The sequence below is a fragment of the Mobula hypostoma genome, chromosome 3, assembly GCF_963921235.1.
Source record: "Mobula hypostoma chromosome 3, sMobHyp1.1, whole genome shotgun sequence".
NCBI lineage: Eukaryota > Metazoa > Chordata > Chondrichthyes > Myliobatiformes > Myliobatidae > Mobula > Mobula hypostoma.
In genome coordinates this window covers 137,634,127-137,654,277 of record NC_086099.1, presented here as the reverse complement: position 1 = coordinate 137,654,277, position 20,151 = coordinate 137,634,127, and the positions used below count along the sequence as shown (strand labels likewise).

Genomic DNA, 20,151 nt, shown 5'->3' with positions numbered 1-20,151 from the left:
GAGAGGAAGGGAGAGGAAGGGACTGTTCCTACTGGTGGAAAGGATGAAAATAAGAAGGCACAGATTTAATGTGAGTGACAAAAGAGTTAAAGATCAGAAGAAGAAAATAATTTTTAGACAGCAAATGGCTATCATCTAGAATTAAATGCCTGACGGGATGGTGGGGATAGATTAAATTAAACCTTTTAAAATAAACTTTGATCTATATTTTTAAATGAAAAAAGGGTCATGGCTTCAGAAAAAAGGTGTGGACATTAGAAATACAATTGTGGTCTTACAGAGACTGAATCCCCCCTTCTATGTTGTCATCCTTCAATCTATGAAAACAGATTATCTAATGATAGTCACATTGTGGTTCACTGGTGCTTGGTACATGCAAAATATTTTCGATGTTTTCAACACCGCAGGGACTAGCCATCAAAAGATTTTTTTTTGTTTGTAAAGCATTTTGAAGTATTCCAAAGATGTAAAAGGTACATTTTAAGTATGTCAGTGTTTTAAGAAACTTTGTGTTCCTTGTGGTAAAGATACCAAGCCAGCTGGACAACGTTTAGCCCAGTGGTAAGTGACCTAGGAATCAGCCAGGACTTCATTAAGTAAAACTTGCTATTGCACTCCATTTGACCACTGTCAGTTGCAATCTCCCCAGGCATATCCCTCTCCCACTTTAGTGTTCACCTGAAGCTATATCTAATGCCACAGGTGGGCCAAGATTTGTACATACAGTGGAACAAGCAGCCTGTAGAGCTATGGCAAGCATTGGCAGCTTGCCCAGGTTATTTTCTTGAAGCCCAAGGGCCTCCCATTGTGGGCACATGATGAAATACATCAGCCGTCCTCATGCCAAATTAAGTTGCCAATTTTCTAACCCATCAACATTTGGGATGATAAACATGATGGATTCATGCATGTGCAGATATGCTAGCCAATCAACTAAACACTGCTTACTATTTTGATGACTATTATATTAATGAAGGAACAAAAATTGAAGATGAAGATATTGCATTCTTTCCCGAGCCCTTTTCATCTTAAATGGACTAGCATCTGTTTTAAAATTAACTTGGTAGGGATTAAAAGATTAAAAACTTGATTGAAATATTTTCCCTCAGGGTGCTAAAATTAGCTAGAACTCCACATCCAGTTTGGCAGTCTCAGAAGAATAATAAATTGCCACCTACTTTCTCTCAACATAATGTCTCAACTGAAATCTGCTATGTCTGATTACATTAGCAACCTAAAGAGAGAACTGAGCATGCACCAGATGGAAAATTTACCATAGATGTGTAATAGGCATAATGCAATTTGATATGCCTGGGACCAGCCAGAGAGATCGATTAGTCCTTCACAATCCTAAGTTCCTGACATCAACTGCATAAGACAACCACTTAGAAAACTACCATGCTGTTTTCTGTATCTCAATTTGATGTAATAGTTTGCTAATTTGCATCAAATTTAGAAAGGTTTATGGAAAACATTGACAATGATTAAGCATGTTCCCCATAAGATGATGTATTTACCAAAGGGAAATATATAATGGAGGATGATTTTTCACCTTCATTCATGGTTTGATTGTAAAATTGTAAAATTCAGAACTCAAGTGGCCCCATCATATATTTTTTTAATGTAATGTAGTTCCACTAATTAAAACCTGGATTACTCCTAAATCAAATGAGTCAAAACAGGTCATGTGTGCTGGGAGAAAAATAGGCATCATCCTGCATTTTCCTGAGTAGTGTCAGCAAGTCATGTTGCAATTGTCAGGAAATTTAGAGCTTCCACATCAACAGGAAGGTCTTGAGGTATTTGGTATTACTTGCTATTTCCTAGCTTTGCTCCTCAATACAGACAAAATCCCAACACTAATGGTGAGACTAGGCACATGGAGAGGACAAGCAGAAAAGAAAATTCTAGTCAGTTTTACATTCTATTGAAATATTTGAGATTAGATTAATGTATTTCATTTTTTTCTAGTTTTTGAAACTGTTGCTTGTTAATTACTCTTGAAAGAACTGAAAACTCTGAAATTGCAGCAAAAATGCTAGGTCATTCACAAACAATAAGGGTCATTGAAGCTGGTAAGCCTGAGGGTGGGTAGTTATTGAAGAGATGTATAAGGTTACTGAGCAGGTTAGTTCTGATTTTATTCAGGAAATTACTTTTAGAAGACCGAGAATGGGTAACAATAAGACTGGTAGCGATGAAAGGTTAATGATAAAGGCGCTAGATTGAAAAAGGGCAAAAAAATTCAGATCCCAAATTAACTAGGCATGACATTCAAATGAGGTTGTAATTGTGCAGTGGAAAAGCAGGGAAAGTAAGATGCAGACGATGCAAAGTTCAGCTCAGCAATTTTTTGTTGGTGCCACGGATACTGAATTGGTGACTGATACACAGTTGCACAATGCTAATTTGATATAAGTATTATGAAATTGGGGCTCGGTGCTTCAAATGATGGCCTCCTTAACTTGCTAAACAGGCATTAAGTAGCAAGAAGGATCCCCTCTCTGTTAGCATTAACTAATGTAATGAACACTGACAATTTTTTTTTTCTACTGCCAAGATCCAAGACAATTCTTGAATAACTTGAAATCACTGAGGTATAAACGTGGGCGTAAGATGCCAAATAGTGTGAACTGCATGAGTGCAGTAGGAATTATGGGTGCTTGGTTGGCATCACTACATACCTTGAGGCTACCTTAGGGGCTTGTTTGCTTCTCCAGCTTTCATTCCCATCACCTTTTCAGCATATGTTGAGAGGTCTTGCCAGAGATATTGGCTGTTTCTCTTCCTCCTCCACCAATGCCTGCACTGCACTGTTGAAAAACCATGAAGACCTCTCTGCTCATGTGGCATTATACTTGCTTATCGTTTGCTTTAACTGAACTTCTAGAATCCTTGCCAGCATCGACTGAAGATATTGCAGACTTCCACTTTAAGGAATGCACACTAATCTTGGTTAGTGGAGGTTAGATCTAAATGGTACATGACAATCCTGAAAATGCCCCACCATGTGAGGTGATAAAACACTGCAGTTAGCCAAAATCATTGTGAGTGGCTTAAACAGGTGCAATAAGATGGACATTTTAATTCTATACCAAGAAATGAAAAGTAGTGTAAATGCGCATTCATAAATTTGTGATATTGATAACATTGCTGCCACGTTTCCTAATTATACCATTTAAACAGTAATTGTAATTTGAAATTACATCACTGGCCCTTAAGTGACTTGAAATAGCTCGAGGTTATGAAACAACTGGTAATACATGTTATGTGTCCTTCTGACATATATGGAAAGTTTATCAATTGGTTATTATAGTCGTCCCTTTTGTACAGGTCATACCTTCCCCAGAAGAAATCCCAATGTTCCAGAAATATGAAACCCTGGCGCCTGCACCAATTCCTCAGCCATTCATGTGGCAAATCATCCTATTCTAACCCTCACTGGTTCGTGGCATAGACAGAAATCCAGGGATTACTACCCCAGAAGTGCTGCTTTTCAGCTTTTTACCTAATTCTCTATCTCCTCTCTTCAGGACTGCCTCCCTTTCCCTACCTATGTCATTGCTACCAATATGTTCCATGATTTCTGGCTGCTCACCTTTCCACTTTAAAATGCTGTGGACCCAATTCAAGGCATCCCTGACCCTAGCACCTGGGAGGCAAAGTACTATAGGGGTGTCTCTTTCACATCCACAGAATCTCTTGTCTGGTCCTCTAACTATAGAATCCACTATTACTATTACACACCTTTCCTCCCCCTTCCCTTCTGAGCTATAGAGAAAGACTCAGTACCACAGATACGGTTGCTGCAGCTTCTACCACAGCAGTATACAAGCAATCATCCCACCCAACAGTATCCAAAGTGGTATACTTATTACTGGGGGGAATGGCTGCAGGGTTACTCTGCATTGGCTGCTTATGCCTTTTCCCCCTCCTGACAGTCACCCAGGTACCTGCCTGCTATAACTTAGGGGTGTCAACCCTGATTCTACCTCCTCCTCATCCTTCCACATGAGTTGAATGTCATCGAGGTGCAGCTTCATTTCCTTAACACGGTCTCCAAGGAGCTGCAGCTCAATGCACCATGAAAATATAGGTATCAGGGAGACTAGAGGTCTCTCAGAGTTTTTGCAACAATTCCAGAGAACATACCTCTTACTCTGCAGCCACTGTGAGTGCTGTAGTCATGTAATAGTAGACAAAGAAAGAGAAAAAACATCTAACCAGAAACTTACTTAAAACCTCTGCTTGCTCAAGCCTATTCTCACCAAAGCTTGTTGAGCCAAAATCTTCCACTCCAACAATGGCTGCTCTATTTGCACCACCTTTCTTTTTATTGGCTCAAATAAAACTCTATCACAATGGCTTTGTTCTTTTTAAAGGGCTCCACCCTTCAACAATGTCTCTCTCTCTCACTCACTGCTTCAGATTAGGATTCACTCTCGATGAGCCTTGTTCTTTTCAAATGGCTTCTGCCCTGCAACGATGTCTCTCTCTCTCTCACTCTCTATTTCAAGTTATGATTCAAGATATTATAAGCAAAAGCTCTGATTCTCAGCTCTCCAAATTTGCTAAATTTATCACTTTTGGAATAAAAGTGATGCAGGGTTAACTGTTAAGAGTTAATATATTTTTCCACATCAATGATATGTCTGCTAAATTAACTTCAGTGACAAGTCTTGAGAAAAAAAAAGTGAATTCACTGTTCAGAACTGTTGAACAATAAATGGACATGGCAACCATTAAGAGACAAGCCAACCAAACAACTCCATTTACTATAAAATGGCTAATCAGTTCCACAGCAGGACGTGGAAGCTGAGATTTTAAAATTCTGTCCCTCAATATGCTGGCAGATTAATCTTGAATCATTGCTGTCTAATTCCCATTAGGATCAAATGTAATGTGAAATCGAATATTTCGAGCAAAATGTTTCTTTCAGAGATGCTGATTGCATTATTTACATGAAAAACCTGGAGTGGGAATGAAATATAAAGTTTCCAAGTTTGTCAATGATACAAAAATAGCCAGAAGGGCATGCTGTGATGAGAACATTGTGCAATGGGCGATAGATTGCAAAATATCTGAAGGAGTTTAATGTGGGAATGTATATAGTCAGGTACTCTGATAATAGGGATCAAAAAACAGGTTATTTTCTAAATGGAGAGAGACTGCAAATGAGGAAAATTCAGAGGAAACAACATGTAAAATGCTAGAAAAAGAGAGTGGGTCAGGCTGCATCTCTGAATGGAAATGGACACTTGAAAATTCAGGTTGAGACCTTTCATTAGGACCGGAAAGAAAATGTGGAGAGTTAAAGATGTGGGGTGGGGGATGGGTGATGGGGGAAGGGGTGACCAAGAGCAGGCAAGTGATCAGTGGACATGGGTGAGAGGAGGATAATAGGCAGGTGAAGGAAGAGGAGTGAGAGAAGCTGGGAGTAAATAGGGGGAAGTGATACAGGGACTGAAGAAGAGGACAGTGGGCCATGGAATAAGGGGAAAGAGGTGAGGAGGAGAACTGAATGGAGAAATGTGTGGGCAATAGGCAAGTGGAGTGGGAGAGAAAGACGAAAGAGAAGGGGTGATGAGAACAGTGACCTTAAGGAAAACAAAGGGGGTGGAAGATGGGCAGAGAAGAGTACCAGAAATTAGAAAAATCTCTGCTCATGTCATCAGGTTGAAGTTTACCAAAATGGAATATGAGATGCTGCTTCTCTAATCTGCATTTATCCTCATTCTAACAGTAGAGAACGCCATGTTTAGACGTGTCAGTGTAGGTGTGGAAAGTGGAATTAACTGCCTTTAGTGTAAGGATAACATCATCCTTTTTAACTTCTGATGGAAAGCTTGGTTTGTTTGGAGGTAGATGTGTTAAAACCTAAAAAAAAACTAATATGAGAGAGCATAGAAAATAGGTTAGTTAATAAAAAAATTGTGCCTGATTTTTACACCTGTTTTAGATATTTCTGTCCATTTATATTAAGTACAACATACACCTTTTTTGATTATCACAACTAATCACAGAATAAATATAATGATTCATGATATTACTGTTTTGGGTGGATCATTAATGTGACAATATTGTAACAAAGAGTTTAAATTAACTTACCGACTGTTGAACTTCTCAGGATGTTTCTCCCGCATGATATGGAATCTGTGGGCTATTGAGGCATCCTGAAAGAAAATTAAGGGAGAAATTGAGCAATCATGTTTTAGTATAAATTTATATGAAATTTAATATTTTCAAAGCAAATTGGGCAGAATGCAAAATGGGCTGTTGATTTGCTATTGCCTACTTTGAGCCAACATGCAAAACAAATTGCTGTCCTGTATATATAATCTTTGAATGGCTCAATAAACATATGCGTAAATTAATGTTCCATCTTTGCACTTTGTCTAACCCAAGTATAAATGTAATAGACCTGCCAGAGTTCCAGACACCAAGTTTATACTCTTGTGGTGGTGCAATAGGAATAGAAAGAGCACAATTATTATATCCATCCTTTTCATAAGGATAGCATCATTGCAGAAAACTGAACTCTGTTTGTAGTTCAAAGACACAGGTTTCCTTTTCAATGGTATTTTACCATTTGCATTCAGTTCATCTTCAACTAAAAGCTTGGGTGCTTTGCAGATATTGCAACCAACATGGGGCATATATTGATGCCAATGGGCTAACATAATGCTCCGAATTCCTTCCTATTTCAACATCAACTCCATGAAAATACTCTTAACTGCAAAAACCTACTCTTGTTTCTCATCACATGTACAAGTCAGGACATGTACTGCAAATTCTGACAGATAGTTAAATGAATTTTCAGATTAAAGCACAATTTTACGGCTAGATTTGTTACAGATCATTCAGAAATAAAGACCAAAATTGAGGGCAAGGGAGAACATACCCACTGTTGTGGGTGTTAAACAGGTCTAATTCCTATTGACTTGTCTATGGGACTTTTTTTTGCCAATTGTCAAGATCTTCAGCTGTGATGCTGTTCCTTGCTGGATAATTACAATCCAATGTCATCCATCTGGTCAGTATCTAATCCCCTTTCACGTATTTCAAATCGATGATAATAGATTCAGCTGTTTGCCTTCTGCAGCCACTTTTCTGATGAACTACAAGTAGAGATCTTGGTGTGTGAAGTGATTTGGAATCTCTGACCAATATAATTTGAGATCCAATTTCTTGCATTGAGAGTAATCTTTGCCCATGTAAAAGAAACTGGGCTTAGTAGATTTATACTTTGTCCAGTTTCCTTTGCTTGACACTCCCAAACTCAAGGATGGTAATCCATTAGATGGATAAAATCAGCCTCCTCAATGTCTAACATGTGCTATGATTTATTTGATGACGAATTAAGTTTAAGCAGCATTTCTTTAAAAAATGCCACAAAGAGTTTAAATCAAGTTTTCGTGATCATACACATCAGCAGAATGGGTCGGGTGAGAATACATCGCTGACTTTGAATGCCAGTAATAAGTCAGTATCTACGCTCAACTGTTTTCATGTACAATCTTTTGATATTTACTAGCAAAAACATACACACTGTCAAAGTTGAAAGGAAATTTAATCAATATGTTTTTACTCCTTCCAACTTCACATTTTTTAACCTTCCTGAAGAAAATCAAACATTTTTCCCCCACCAACTCTCAAACAGATAACCATTGGTGATAACGTGTAGGTAAATGTTAACCATGCAATTGAAATCTATAATCCAAGCTGTAAAGAATACATACTGTAAAGCAGAAGAAATGTTCCATGTTATGAAAGAATAGGTAATATTAAGCTGGTGGCTTAAACAGAGAATTCTGGATGAGTGGCCTGAAGCTTTAAGAAATGTTTCTCTTTGAAAAACATATTATTTGTATCAATCAAAGCTGAAACCATTCTGGAACTCTATGGTATTACATATATGAGTGAAATTGCATCAACATAATTTAGTTAAGCAAAGTCAAACTGTGAATTATGTACAGTATTTGCATCTGATCATAGGCCTCAGTTCCTACAGCAAATTTTGTCCAGCCTTCCCTTATGCATACATGAAATTGGAACAGTTAAGAAACATTTTGTTTTTCCAGCTAAATAGATGTTTTCAGTCTCATCACAGACATTTCATTTATTTTACATTTCCCTCTTCTACCTTCTCTTCCACTGAAAATTAACTTGTATTTCTCTATAACCCAGTTCTAAGGGCCAAACACCCAAAATGTTTACTGTTTCTTTTTTTTTCCAAAGAAGAGTTTTCCCTGCATTTTCTGTATCTGTTGCAGACTTTCAGCTTTGATTTTGATATCCATAGGTATATCCCTTTTTTCTCCCCTTTTCAGTGGAGTTTAAACTTCAGTCTTACTGCAATATTCAATAGCAGAAAGCAAAGCCAAGAGCAACCAATTTTGTTAGATCTTGGTGATGTAAATAGGAGTAACTAACACAGATTATTGTTGGGATCATTGAAAGTCTGAATGTTCTGGACAGGCATAAAAGGAGCTCAGTGCCAAAATTTACAGATGACATTAAAAAAAGAAAACTGCAAAGAAAAAAAATGAAAATGATAAAGATAGATTAACGGAAAGGGCAGATTAATAGTCAAATCAATTTAATACATGGAGATGTGAAAAGGATAAATGAGGTTATTGAAGATTAGAATTTTGGAGTTCAAGAATAGAGAGGATTAAGTAAAACTTGGAATTATGACAGAGTTGTGCAAGTATAACAGATAAAAATTGTATTAAGTATTCACATCAATGTGTATCTAATGATGAAAATACTAATAATAAGATTAAAATGGATTCTCTACTGCAACTAATAATCTTATGTAATGACAACAGTCCAGTTGTATTTCAGGTTATTACTAGTACTATTATTATTACTACACAGCATACTACTAGGAGAGAATTCAGCAATACTACTACAATCAATGCCTAGGGAATGTGGTTAGGTTCTCTGCTGTCAGTGTTAATGAGGCACAAGTACTGCTTTATACCTAACAGGCCATATTTGATCTTTGTCCAGGTTTTGTTCCAGTGGACATAGATTACTTCATGATTTAAAGAGGTTTGAATGAAATAGAACACTGCAACCATCAGCAAACTGACTCACTTTCGACCTTAGCACTGATGAAGCAGTTGAAGTTGAATGGACATAAGGTACCTCTCTTTGGGGAGTTTCAGCACTGATATCATGAAGGTGATATGTTTGACATCTTTCCACTCCTCCCACTCTGCCACCTCAAAATAATATCAACTTTGATCAGTTGTCCTTTGTGTGAGTCCTGTCAGTTTTCACCATTGATTCACAATGGCTTAACTCAATGAAATGTTGCTGTGGTATCAAAGACAAACACACTTACACTAATTCTTGTATCAGCTCACAGTGAAGCAAGGCTGAAGCAAGACTTTGAGTTAAATGGTCCTGATGAAATCAAACATTAAAAGAGGAGAACAAGTACTGCTTGATCACATGCTAACTAGTACCTTCTAACAGTCTGCTGAAGATGGAGCATAGACTAATGGAGCTGTAATTGGTTGGATTAGTTTGATGTTGTTCTTTGTAGAGAGAAACATAACAGAACACGTTTCTACATTGCCAGGCAGAAAATAGTTGTACTGAAATATGGCTAGTCCTGTAGCACAAATATTCAATTCTACAGAGGTGGCTGTGGATTCACCATGTTACCACTGCCTTTTCTGTGTGCCTGCTCCTGCCACTTATTGAATCGTAATTCATCTCCTCACTGTTTGGGTTCAATAGAATAATAGGAAATGCCAATTTATGAAGTTATAGATTGTGGTGGAGTACAGTTTTGTTGCTGCTGAATCCTGCAGCAATTGTTTTAGTTGTCATGCAGATGTTTAGTTTGTGCTGACAGATCAGCATTGACTCTGAATAAGACTGTCACATTAAATTAAGAGTTTCCTGGGTGCAAAGAAGAGAGTTGATCACCATAAGAATTGGGTGGGCAGTCACTTCTATCAATCCTGCCATGAGCAAGTACATCCAGAGCAGCTGGATCACTCCAGAAAAGACCAAGCAGGTTGCTCCCTCATGCTAATTCTTTCATCACATGCCCCTAACCAGTCTGTCAGTAATGCTGTTGAGGAATTGGCCAGCTTGTTCAAGGCCAGCTCAGTCTGATACATTCCTTCCACTACATTCTCTGCAATTAAAATCACCTGATTTATTTGTCTTTTCTCATTTTGAAAAAATACCTGGAACTTGAAACATAAGACAATTCTCTTTCCAAAGAGTGGGAAGGTCTGCCCCACAGCCATCCCATTCCAATTGGTTTCACATATCAGCTATGCACTGTCCCACACCACTCCCCAACCCACCTCTATCTGGCCATCATCTTCTCCCCATCTGGTTCCCATCAACTACTTGTATCTATGTACTGGCAATCTTTCCTGTTCCCTTAAAATCCTGGTGTAGGGTCTTGATCTGAAACATTGACCCACACCATTTGCCTATACAGATGCTGTTTGACCTGCCAAAGTATGGCCTTTGTTCTCTTTCAATTGACACTGCATGACCCGGTAAGATTAAAAAAAAAATTTTCAGTTTTTGTTTATTCCATATATATCCAGATTGATGATTGCCATTTGATACTAAGTTTCTTATTTCTTTCCAATTACAACACTGACTTTCCTAATCAGGATCTGCTCAGAGTGAGAGATGGGTAAAATTCCAATCATCAGTTTACTTTGTTGCGTGGTACTGGTTACGCTGTGTTTCCATTTTTAGGACAATAAGATGATGAAATCCGGCACTAATTAATTAAACTGTTTTGATTACTAATCTTAAATTGGTAGCCGTGACTTATTACTTCTCCATACAAAAAAAATGCTATTTAGTAACAATTTATTCTAAACAGCAGGTGAGTTTTTGTGCTCTATCAATTCTCACTAGGAACTTACAGTAGTTAACACCACTAGGAATGCATTTTCAGGAACCGTGGAATTAGTGATAATAGACGCTCTAGATAGTCTATTCATTCAAATTAAAATGAATAGCCAGAAAATCAAAATCTGACTCAGACTGTGCAATGATACCATGAAGCAAAAAAAACTTGATAATGCTCAAGTCTAGCAAGATTGCATTAACTAATGTAAAACAATAGTAAATGCTTTTGTTTTCCTTTTCTCAAGCAATGCTTTTGTTTTCCTTTATGCTCTGGGAGCCAACATCAGAAAATAGGACACATTACTGGCCTCTATTTACTGTTTTTAAATAGGACATTCTGTTTTATTTGAGGGTAGATAAATATATCAGAAGGAATATAGTGAAGAAATAGTCTGAAGGGTTGAGTATGTTAGGTTTTTGGAAGTATTTAAAGGTATTTTTTTTAAAGATTGGTGATTTCAAGGCAATGAGAAACTGGCATAGGAGAACAGATAAGACCTAATCACACTGAATGGCAAGGAAGAGTTGACTGTCTGAGTGTTCTTTTCCTACTCATGTTTATTTATGTTCTTTAGATTTTCATACTGTTAAATTACTTCTAGTTCCAAACAGTCTCCAATTCTATGTCACTGCAATTTCAAAGTGCAGCAGCTAGTACTAGTCTCCTTCCATCTTACAGCTATTATTTATCAGGTGTTTCCTCTTTTCTACATTAGATGCCTTACCTGAGAAGATATCTAATCACCTAGTAATTTCAGTAAGCAATAGATGTCAAAGTAACACAGGGTTAATGACCTTTCCTACAGAGAAAATATTGAAGTTCACTGGGCAAACATCCAGGCATCTAACCCACACAGTAATCCAGTATACTATCTATCCACAGTTCTCCAAATTCATATTTGCTAGATGACAAACAATCCACTAAAACCTCCTCCCTAAATTAGGGCTAATTCCATAAACCCATTGTTTGAGGTGAGTCCTATTCAATGGAACCAGCTGTTTTCTACTCTGATTCTTTATTCCTCTCCATAATTTATGTCTGAAATCTTTGTTCTTTGAGTCTTTGAGACTTTGTCAGCCCCTTCCATCATAATCTCAAACACCAGTATAAACTTATTCTCATACTGAACAACTTCTCCTGGAAATCTTCTGATTTCCTCCCAATAGAAAAGTTATTGTTGGAATCTTTGTGGGTATAAGCAAGACCTGTCATTCTGTGATTTATCTGCTCTTTTCTTTATTTCAGACCTTCACTAAACCCTTCCTTACTTCTTTCTCTGGTATGTTCATGACTGTATCACTATTGCTTCCTTCTCTCACACTGAACAAGAAAATAGAATTATCTTTGCATCCAACTTCAAGACCTTCCCTCACCTTCATATCTCCAACTTCCCTTTATGTTATTGTTCTCCACATTTCCAGGTTACGAGATGGGCTTACAGTAAACATTCACAAACTATTTCTTAGAGCAAAATGCCGTCACTTGGTTCATACAAGCAGAGGCTCAATTCACGCTTCAAAAAATCTCCACTGACAACACAAAATACTTCTATGTGGTAGCGTCGCTCAGCAACTCCATGGCTGTGAGAGTGGTGAGTCTGCTTGAACACACACCTGAACTCGATAAGCACTGATTGCTAAAAACACACCTTTTACAGACTTTTGGTCTATCAGAGTCTGAGCACACCAAACTGTTGCAGTCCCTGCTCAATCTTGGCACTGGTAAGACTTTGGAGCTAATGGACCACATGCTGTCCCTCCTGGGAAATCACCATCCTTGTTTTATTTTTAAAGAACTCTTCATGAAGCAAATTCCTGACCAAGTTTGTAAAGCCCTCACTAATGCATCCATGATGGACAGTGGGGAGCTTGCTAGAATGGCTGATAGTCTACACTCAGTTAGGCAGAGGTACGTTATTCCTCCTCCTTTCTCTACCTCAATAAGCCCAGTCAGCAAGGTGCCTAACATAAGGATGCCTGCGGCTGCAAAATAGACAATGCCAGACCTGTGCTCTTACCATGCTTGCTTTGGTAGGAACGCTAGGACATGCCGACTGCCTTGCAGCTTTGACAGTGCCAGCACATCAAGACATCAGAGGTCTGAGAACTCTGTGGGTTCCAGTTTCCAGAGTTGCCTACTGGACACCTTTTCAGGGTCACGCTTCCTGTGTGACATGGGTGTTCAAGTGGGTGTGCTGTCAGCATCGCCTATTGACCAGAAGGCAAAGAATGACAAACTTCACTGGAGGCCGCCAATGGCAGCAGGATCCAGACTTATGGGACATGATGGGTGACACTCTGCTTCACTGGGTGATGCTACACATGGGATCTTGTCCTAGCTAAAAGTGGCCAGATCTCTGCTCGATGCAGATCTTTGGCACAAGGACTGTTGGTTGATCTTGAGAAGTGCTGGCGTGTGGATATCAAGGACTTAGGATTGTTACCCTGCTTCCTCAGTAAGTTCCCCATGACAACTCTGTCAAGTGCATGCACCACTGCATTTACTCAACTGCTAGGCAAATTCCCAAACCTCACCAAGCTCACATTCTCCCTGAAAATAGTAAAAAATGGGGTTGAGCACCACATTTCCACAACTGGCCCGCCAGTTTGTGCCCACTTGCATACACTAGACCCAGAAAAGCAGACAACCATGAAGGCTGAGTTTGCCAACATGGAATGACTTGGCATTGTACGCTGGTCAAATAGCCCCTGGGCTTCGCCCCTCCATATGGTCCGTAAATCTGATGGTGGTTGCCACCCATGTGGTGATTACCAACAACTTAATGAGGTCACCACCACCAATCGCTACCTGGTCCCACACATCCAAGACTTTTCAGCACATTTAGCTAGAAAGTCAACTTTTTCCAAAGTCCTTTTAGTTAGGGGCTACCATCAGGTACCTGTGTGGTCAAAGGACATTCCCAAAATAGCTGTGATAACCCCATTTGGTGTCTTAAGAGTTTTTGCGCATGCCATTTGGCTGACATATGCAGCACAGACTTTCCAACAGCTGACTGACTGTTTTAAAAGACTGAGATTTTCTTTTTGTTCACCTGGATGTCAAACTCAGTGCCAGTGTATACAAATATGAACATGTATCCTATCTCCGCACACTTTTCGAGCATTTAAGACAACACAGGTTGATTATTAACCCTGTTAAACGCCAGTTTGGGCTGTCAACCACACACTTCTCAGTCATCGCATCTCCACAGAAGATGCGCAATTCTTCTGTCAAAAGTAGCCGGTATTATGGATTTCCCACCACCCTGCATTACTAAAAAAACTACAAGAATTTTTAGACATGGTAAATTTCTATCACCACTTCATACTGCAAGCTGCTGAACTTATGCTTCCCCGTATAGTGCGTTTAAAGACAACACCCCTAATCGTGAACTTGACTCGTCAGCGGACATGACCAGGGTATTCGCTGGTGCCAAACAAGTTCCTTCTAATGTGATCCTGCTGGCGCATCCACTCCCCAACGCACCGATTGCCATTATCTCTAATGCTTCAGACTGTGGTGTGGGTGCTGTGCACGAAGAGTTGGTTAGAGGTGTGTGCCAGCCGCTTGCCTTCTTCAGGTGGCAGCTCCATCCCCCCGAAAGGGCGTACAACACATTTGACCGTGAGCTTCTCAGTCTCTAGCTGTCGGTCCACCATTTTCTTTTTCTTCTAAAGGGCCACCATTTCACAGAGTTCACTGACCACAATCCCCTTGTGCATGTGATTGTCAAAATATCAGACCCTTGGTCTGCATGACTACAGTACCACTTAGCCTACATATCAAAGTTCACAACTGATATACAACATATCAAGGGGAAGAGTAATGCCGTGGCTGATTGACTCTCACAGCCAGCCACTAAGGTCATATGCTTAGGGGTTGACATGCCGGCATGGCAGCTGACCAAGCTAATGACCCAGAGGTCCAGGCTTACCGAACAACAGTCACGGGTCTGTGGTTGGCTGACATTGAGTTTGGGGAAGCAGTGATTTCTCTCCTGTGTGATGTCTCAATTGGTCTCCCTCGCCCCTTCGTGTCCACAAACTGGAGGTGGACTGTTTCTGACTCCATACATGGGCTCTCGCATCCGGGCTAGAAGTCCTCACATTAACTGGTTGCACTAAAGAAAGGACGTGCGTGGTTGGACTGCAGCCTGTGTGGAGTGCCAGCAGGAAAAATAACTGTTATGGCACCTTTTGAGGTCCCAGTGTGATGGTTCGACCATGTCAATATAGACTTGATGATCCTCTTTGCTCTGCCGTGTTTTCACACACCTCCATATCATGGTGGACCGTATCACCAGGTCGCCAGAGGTCATCCCTCTAGATTCAACGACGGCCGCATTGTGGCTCAGGCATACAACAGCACCTGGGTTGCTCTGTTTGGCACTCCATCTGATATTTTCACTGACTGCAGTCCCCAATTCATATTAAACCTTTGGGCTGTGATGGCCCAGAACCTTGGCATTAGGCTGCATCACACCACAGTGTATCACCTGCAGTCCAATAGCCTATGTGAGCGGTCTCCACTGCCCCTTAAAAGCTGCTCTGAGAGCTTCACTGACCGATGAGTGTTGACATGATTGTCTCCCATGGGCCCTGCAGGGGCTCAGAATTCTTCCAAAAGAGGACCTGCAGGCGTCTGTGGCTGAGTTGGTATAGAGACAGCTGTTATGTTTGCCAGGTGATCTCATTCCTGACACCACAACCTCTTGCTCGGCTTCTCAACAGTTTCCACCCTCTTCAGTAAATTCAATCCTTTTCACGTATTCCTACCTCCCCATCATGGCATACATGGGTGACTGTTGACCTAGATTCCACCTCGTTTGTTTTCATCCGCCATGATGCACACCAACATTCCCTTAGGCCCCCTTATGATGGCCCGTTCCGTGTTTTGGAATGTGGAGAAAAGACTCATCATAGATAAGAAGGGTAAAAACAGAATGTATTTCAGTAGGTCGTCTTAAACCAGCCCAGCAAGATTTGTAGGATTCCGCTACTATGCCCCTACCTTCACGACATGACCATGTGTGTGTCAACACAGCTCTGGACGAGCCAGGGGCACCCGCTGTTCCTCCACCCATGGAACAGAGGACCTAACAGGCTGGGCAGTCTCACAATGCTGGCAAATTCTGGGGTGGAGGGCTGTGTAGGGTAACATAATTGGTGGAAATGTACATAATTCACAACCATTGCCATTAAGTTGGGGTTTCACTTCAAGAAGCTGCTCTGACATGATGGCATAATTATGTAAAGGACTTCTACTGCACTTTAGGTTCAGTTTCAGGTTTTCAATAAATGAGTTGCAACAGCCTTTCTGAACCATAAAATGCCTCCACTGTTTTATTTGCAAAACCCCACAATAGAAGTTAGACAAGTAGAAAGTGTTCCACTTGTGTTGAGGTAGGGCAAGACTTGAAAAGGAAGTGAGAAGACCCCGCTGAGTATTGTAGAACAGAGACTTAGGTCCCGACTATCTAGTTTCCTGAAAATGGCAACACAGGTGGACAGGGTGTCTTGCACACCTGTCTTCAGTGGTTCATCACTGAGCATTTGGGGAGACACAAGACATAGCCCGGATTCAGGATTCACCATGAAATATTGACATTTTCCATCCTCCCACAGAAGATGCTTGACCCACTGAGTTTTTTGAGCAGTTTGTTAGTTACAATGAGTACAGGGGTTGGGGGATGAGGGTCATAGTACAAATGTACAAATAGTGCTGAGACCACACATGGAGTATTGTCCGCATTTCTGGTCACCAAGTATTAGGGAAATTGTAATTAAGATGCAAGGGGCGCAGAAAAGATTCATAAAGATGTTGCGAGAACTGGTGGGTTTGAATTACAAGGAGAGATTGGGTGTTTTTACCTTGGGGCATAGGAGATTGAGGGGGGGGGGCTGACCTTAAATGTCTGAAATAAGCATGTCTCAGGGAAGAGCAGCTGCACTTGGACATTTCTTGTTCAGGTGCCCTGTTGATTATTAAGGCAGCCTATCCTGTTAAAGGGAGCTAATAATGTGTAACTGAGAACTACAGAGCAGCAAGAATGATTTAGCAAGTTTAATTTTTCAAAGCAAAAATTTCACATTTCTTCTAATGAACTCTATTACATTGGCATAATTGAACTTGAAGTAGAATTAGACACTTCATATGATTTAAATACTCCACAGAATTAATATTAAAAATATACAGTAAATGCAAAAAAACACTCTAAATATTAATCACGTAGAACAGAATGTGTTGGTTAGGATCATTAGCACTAAGAATGAGATCAAAGAGACAGTAAACAAAAGTATGACATTAGGTGACATAACAGGTACTAATACAAAGTTATAATGCATTCAATATAATCAAAAGACTACTTTAGAATATCTTATTGTTCTCTTATCATTACTGTGTAAGAGTGGTGAACATATTTCTTAGTTGTATTGAAGTGAAAATGAAAATAAGTTGGAAGTTAGTTTTACATTTACACACAAGGACTTGTGCTCATATTATCTAGTGACTGTATGTGCAGTTGTAACTATTTTGTTGTGTGCTGTGTATTACTGCATGTAATACAGTGAGAGGAGGTGATAGAGAGGAGTGGAAGGCAGGTGGTCACGCCGGGGCCACGGGAGGCAGACAAGTGGGTCACAGTTAGGAGGGGTTAGGAGGGGGAGGGGGAAAGTCAGGTGATGGGGAGTACCCCGGTGGCTGTGCCCCTTAACAACAGGTACTCCTGTTTGAGTACTGTTGGGGGGGACAGCTTACCCGGGGGAAGCGACAGTGGCCGTGCCTCCGGCACAGAGTCTGGCCCTGTAGCTCAGAAGGGTAGGGCAAGGAAGAGGAAGGCAGTTGTGATAGGGGACTCGAGAGTAAGGGGGTCAGATAGGCGATTCTGTGGACGCAGTCCAGAGACCCGGATGGTAGTTTGCCTCCCTGGTGCCAGGGTCCGGGATATTTCTGATCGTGTCCAAGATATCCTGAAGTGGGAGGGTGAGGAGCCAGAGGTCGTGGTACATATAGGTACCAATGACATAGGTAGGAAAAGGGATGAGGTCCTGAAAGGAGAATATAGGGAGCTAGGAAGGGAGTTGAGAAAAAGGACCGCAAAGGTAGTAATCTCGGGATTACTGCCTGTGCCACGCGACAGTGAGAGTAGGAATGCGATGAGGTGGAGGACAAATGCGTGGCTGAGGGATTGGAGCAGGGGGCAGGGATTCAAGTTTTTGGATCATTGGGACCTCTTTTGGCGCAGGCGTGATCTGTACAAAAAGGACGGGTTACACTTGAATCCTAGGGGGACCAATATCCTGGCAGGGAGATTAGCGAGGGCTACTGAGGTGACTTTAAACTAGAATGGTTGGGGGGTGGGAATCAAATTAAAGAGGCTAGGTGTGAGGAGGTTAGCTCACAACAGAGGGATGGGAACCAGTGCAGAGAGACAGAGGGGTGTAAAGTGAGGGTAGAAGCAAAAAGTACAAAGGAGAAAAGTAAAAGTGGCAGGCCGACAAATCCAGGGCAAGCATTAAAAAGGGCCACTTTTCAACATAATTGTATAAGGGCTAAGAGAGTTGTAAAAGAGCGCCTGAAGGCTTTATGTGTCAATGCAAGGAGCATTCGTAATAAGGTGGATGAATTGAAAGTGCAGATTGTTATTAATGATTATGATATAGTTGGGATCACAGAGACATGGCTCCAGGGTGACCAGGGATGGGAGCTCAACGTTCAGGGATATTCAATATTCAGGAGGGATAGACATGAAGGAAGGAGAGGTGGGGTGGCGTTGCTGGTTAAAGAACAGATTAACGCAATAGAAAGGAAGGACATAAGCCGGGAAGATGTGGAATCAATATGGGTAGAGCTGCGTAACACTAAGGGGCAGAAGACGCTGGTGGGAGTTGTGTACAGGCCACATAACAGTAGTAGTGAGGTCGGAGATGGTATTAAACAGGAAATTAGAAATGTGTGCAATAAAGGAACAGCAGTTATAATGGGTGACTTCAATCTACATGTAGACTGGGTGAACCAAATTGGTAAAGGTGCTGAGGAAGAGGATTTCTTGGAATGTATGCGGGATGGTTTTTTGAACCAACATGTCGAGGAACCAACTAGAGAGCAGGCTATTCTGGACTGGGTTTTGAGCAATGAGGAAGGGTTAATTAGCGATCTTGTCGTGAGAGGCCCCTTGGGTAAGAGTGACCATAATATGGTGGAATTCTTCATTAATATAGAGAGTGACATAGTTAATTCAGAAACAAAGGTTCTGAACTTAAAGAGGGGTAACTTTGAAGGTATGAGACGTGAATTAGCTAAGATAGACTGGCAAATGACACTTCAAGGATTGACGGTGGATATGCAATGGCAGGCATTTAAAGGTTCCATGGATGAACTACAACAATTGTTCATCCCAGTTTGGCAAAAGAATAAATCAAGGAAGGTAGTGCACCCGTGGCTGACAAGAGAAATTAGGGATAGTATCAATTCCAAAGAAGAAGCATACAAATTAGCCAGAAAAAGTGGCTCACCTGAGGACTGGGAGAAATTCAGAGTTCAGCAGAGGAGGACAAAGGGCTTAATTAGGAAGGGGAAAAAAGATTATGAGAGAAAACTGGCGGGGAACATAAAAATGGACTGTAAAAGCTTTTATAGATATGTAAAAAGGAAAAGACTGGTAAAGACAAATGTAGGTCCCCTGCAGACAGAAACAGGTGAATTGATTATGGGGAGCAAGGACATGGCAGACCAATTGAATAATTACTTTGGTTCTGTCTTCACTAAGGAGGACATAAATAATCTTCCAGAAATAGTAAGGGACAGAGGGTCCAATGAGATGGAGGAACTGAGTGAAATACACGTTAGTAGGGAAGTGGTGTTAGGTAAATTGAAGGGATTGAAGGCAGATAAATCCCCAGGGCCAGATGGTCTGCATCCTAGAGTGCTTAAGGAAGTAGCCCAAGAAATAGTGGATGCATTAGTGATAATTTTTCAAAACTCATTAGATTCTGGACTAGTTCCTGAGGGTTGGAAGGTGGCTAATATAACCCCACTTTTTAAAAAAGGAGGGAGAGAGAAACCGGGGAATTATAGACCGGTTAGCCTAACATCGGTGGTGGGGAAACTGCTGGAGTCAGTTATCAAGGATGTGATAACAGCACATTTGGAAAGCGGTGAAATGATCGGACAAAGTCAGCATGGATTTGTGAAAGGAAAATCATGTCTGATGAATCCCATAGAATTTTTTGAGGATGTAACTAGTAGAG

General features: G+C 40.6%; 1 protein-coding gene across 2 annotated transcripts in view; it reads right to left on the bottom strand.

Moving 5' to 3' along the window:
• Positions 1–20,151, bottom strand: part of dgkb (diacylglycerol kinase, beta) — an 828,029-nt gene that overhangs the window by 236,894 nt on the left and 570,984 nt on the right. For both annotated transcript variants that reach the window (XM_063043772.1, XM_063043771.1), the window contains exon 20: positions 6,109–6,173. In XM_063043772.1, coding sequence (XP_062899842.1) covers positions 6,109–6,173 — 65 coding nt within the window. The remainder of the gene's footprint in view (positions 1–6,108; positions 6,174–20,151) is intronic.